Below are 3,441 nucleotides of genomic sequence, written 5' to 3'. Positions count from 1 at the left end.
GCCGCATATTGTTTCATATCTCCTAGGAATCCTTCTCTTGAATACTCTTTGGTATTACACCGCAGCCTTTTTTTAAGGACATTGAAAAGAAGCAGTCCTATGAAATCCATTGCTATATTCACTGAAAGGAAGTTGTTGAGCTCACTGGTAATTATGTAACACAGATAGTATCCTATTACTCTGGCCTCAATACTAGGAATATATGCGGTTGTTCTAAAAGATAGTCCGTATCCGTATCATGAAACTTACTGGATTACATCTTCAGGGCAGCACAGAACCAAACAGTAATCCATCTCTGGCAAGTACATATTATATAAAGGCATTTGGGCTACGTTCTGTGTGCTCATTTTATTCTTAACCTCCTTATCCTATTGTTTCTGTTCTTATATCTATCCACTTTGCATATTTTTATGGTTATTTTAAATGTTACCTGATGGTATTGTATTCATTTCTGTATTCCCCCAAACAATCAGGATAAAAATACATTAAAATCCTGTCTTTTTCAGAAAATGTATTCAGTCTCTTTCTTTAAAGTGCTGCCTTCCCAAGTCCTTCATTATTATGATTATTTTTGCTATTATCTAAATTATTTCCAAATTCTACTTATGTCATGTCAATTCATGAAACTATGACACAACACCCTAGAGATGAAAATGACAATTTGAAGAGAATAATCTTAAATATAAGTCAAGTTAAATTGTAGTTTATTCATTTCAATATCATTCTTGCTATCTTACTATAGAATTTTGATATTTAAAAAAGTTTCGTCCCTGGAGTGATTCCGTCCTGCGCGGCTGTTCCTTGGAGCAGTACTCGTTTATCTCCGTCCGCCTTCTCCCCCACCTAAGTGCTTGCCACCACCTCATGGAAGATTCGATGGACATGGACATGAGCCCCTTGAGGCCTCAGAACTATCTTTTCGGTTGTGAACTAAAGGCCGACAAAGATTATCACTTTAAGGTGGATAATGATGAAAATGAGCACCAGTTATCTTTAAGAACGGTCAGTTTAGGGGCTGGTGCAAAGGATGAGTTGCACATTGTTGAAGCAGAGGCAATGAATTATGAAGGCAGTCCAATTAAAGTAACACTGGCAACTTTGAAAATGTCTGTACAGCCAACGGTTTCTCTTGGGGGCTTTGAAATAACACCACCGGTGGTCTTACGGTTGAAGTGTGGTTCAGGGCCTGGGCATATTAGTGGGCAGCACTTAGTAGCTGTGGAAGAAGATGAAGAGGAGGAGGATGTGAAACTCTTAAGTATGTCTGGAAAGCGATCTGCTCCTGGAAGTGGAAGCAAAGTTCCACAGAAAAAAGTAAAACTTGCTGCTGATGATGATGATGAAGATGATGATGATGAAGATGATGATGATGAAGATGATGATGATGATGATTTTGATGATGAGGAAACTGAAGAAAAAGCTCCAGTGAAGAAATCTGTGCGAGACACTCCAGCCAAAAATGCACAAAAATCAAACCAGAATGGAAAGGATTCAAAACCATCAACACCGAGATCAAAAGGTCAAGAATCCTTCAAAAAACAGGAAAAAACTCCTAAAACACCAAAAGGACCTAGTTCTGTAGAAGACATTAAGGCAAAAATGCAAGCAAGTATAGAAAAAGGTGGGTCTCTTCCCAAAGTGGAAGCCAAGTTCATCAATTATGTGAAGAATTGCTTCCGGATGACTGACCAGGAGGCTATTCAAGATCTCTGGCAGTGGAGGAAGTCTCTTTAAGAAAATAGTTTCAACAGTTTGTTAAAATTTTCCGTCTTACTTCATTTCTGTAACAGTTGATATCTGGCTGTCCTTTTTATAATGCAGAGTGAGAACTTTCCCTACCGTGTTTGATAAATGTTGTCCAGGTTCCATTGCCAAGAATGTGTTGTCCAAAATGCCTGTTTAGTTTTTCAAGATGGAACTCCACCCTTCACTTGGTTTTAAGTATGTATGGAATGTTATGATAGGGCATAGTAGTAGTAGTGGTCAGACATGGAAATGGTGGGGAGACAAAAATATACATGTGAAATAAACTCAGTATTTAAAAAAAAATAATAAAAAAAATAAAAAAGTTTCATTTAAATTTATGTTTGGGAAGATCTTGAGTTATACTAAGAAGATAGCATGTCTCCCAGGGTTGAGAGCATGGTTGTTTTTAGAATAAGAACCATTTCAGTTTACATGGATGGAGTTGGAACATATTATTCTTAGTAAAGTATCTCAAAAATGGAAGAAAAAGTATCCAATGTACTCAGCCCTACTATGAAACTAATTTATGGCTTTCACATGAAAGCTATAACCCAGTTATAACCTAAGAATAGGGGGAAGGGGAAAAGGGAGGGGAGGGAGGAAGAGGGAGGCGGAGGGAGGGTGATTGGTGGGATTACACCTGCAGTGCATCTAACAAGGGTACGTGTGAAACTTAGTAAATGTAGAATATAAATGTCTTAGCACAATAACTAAGAAAATGCCAGGAAGACTGTGTTAACCAGTGTGATGAAAATGTGTCAAACGGTCTATAAAAGCAGTGTATGGTGCCCCATGATCGCATCAATGTACACAGCTATGATTTAATAATAAAAAAAAGAACCATTTCAGAAAATGTACAAGAGTGACAAATGTACAAATGAGTTTTTGCAATATCCACGAGTCTGTGACTTAGTAACCATTAAATAAAATTCACCTGTCCTAGATTGAATTTATCTTATGATTGTTTTTAAAAATTATCACATTTCTACATGGATCTTTTTTAGCTCCTAGATGCAAACAAAGTGATAAAGTTTATGATATGGTTCTGTCATCAGAGTTCTTGAGAGTTTGCAAAAGTTTGAATCAGTTACTTTAGTCTCTGGCTTAATGAAAATTCTATTTCTAACTTCAAAAAACATCCATCACTTGTTATGCATAAGTGAGCTGGCTGAAGGGTACAAATTCTTCATTTGGCTGGTCATCCTCACAACATGGATTAGATACTTGGGTCCATCACTCTGAAACCTATTCACAAGACGAGAGTTGGTGTCTGAAGATGTGTTCCAGTGTTCTATAGAGCAGTGAATTGAAGGACTACAAAGCTGAAGATTTGAAGCAAATGAATACTCTGGAGCAGTGATTTTCAACTGGTGTGCCAGAGCACACTGGCATGCTGTGGGAGGATCTTAGATGTGCCATGAAAATTTCTAAATTAATTAAATTTAATTAATTAAATTATTTTTGAGAAAAGTTCAAAGCACAGCAACTGTATATCTCAAAACTAAAACCTCTTCAAATTGATTATATGAATATATTGTTGTTATAATAAATAAACACTGGCTTATTTCTAAAGTGGGTGGGGTGTAGCCTTGAAAAATAAGATTTCATGACAGGTCCATAGATGGTGCAATTTGATAAGGATTTGCTGATGAACGCTGATATATGTTGAAATCATCTGAAGTCAATGAAGCCGTA

General features: G+C 36.8%; 1 protein-coding gene across 1 annotated transcript; it reads left to right on the top strand.

Annotated features, from left to right (window-relative positions):
* The first annotated feature begins 772 nt into the window (after positions 1 to 772).
* LOC128578059 (nucleophosmin-like) lies at positions 773 to 1,878 on the top strand. Its single transcript, XM_053580480.1, has one exon. The coding sequence runs from the start codon at positions 865 to 867 to the stop codon at positions 1,732 to 1,734; it is 870 nt and encodes a 289-aa protein (XP_053436455.1). The 5' UTR covers positions 773 to 864; the 3' UTR covers positions 1,735 to 1,878.
* Positions 1,879 to 3,441: the final 1,563 nt, after the last annotated feature.

The sequence above is a fragment of the Nycticebus coucang genome, chromosome X, assembly GCF_027406575.1.
Source record: "Nycticebus coucang isolate mNycCou1 chromosome X, mNycCou1.pri, whole genome shotgun sequence".
In the NCBI taxonomy this organism is placed as follows: domain Eukaryota; kingdom Metazoa; phylum Chordata; class Mammalia; order Primates; family Lorisidae; genus Nycticebus; species Nycticebus coucang.
The sequence above is the reverse complement of the archived record's forward strand: the minus strand, read 5'-3'. Positions and strand labels throughout refer to the sequence as shown.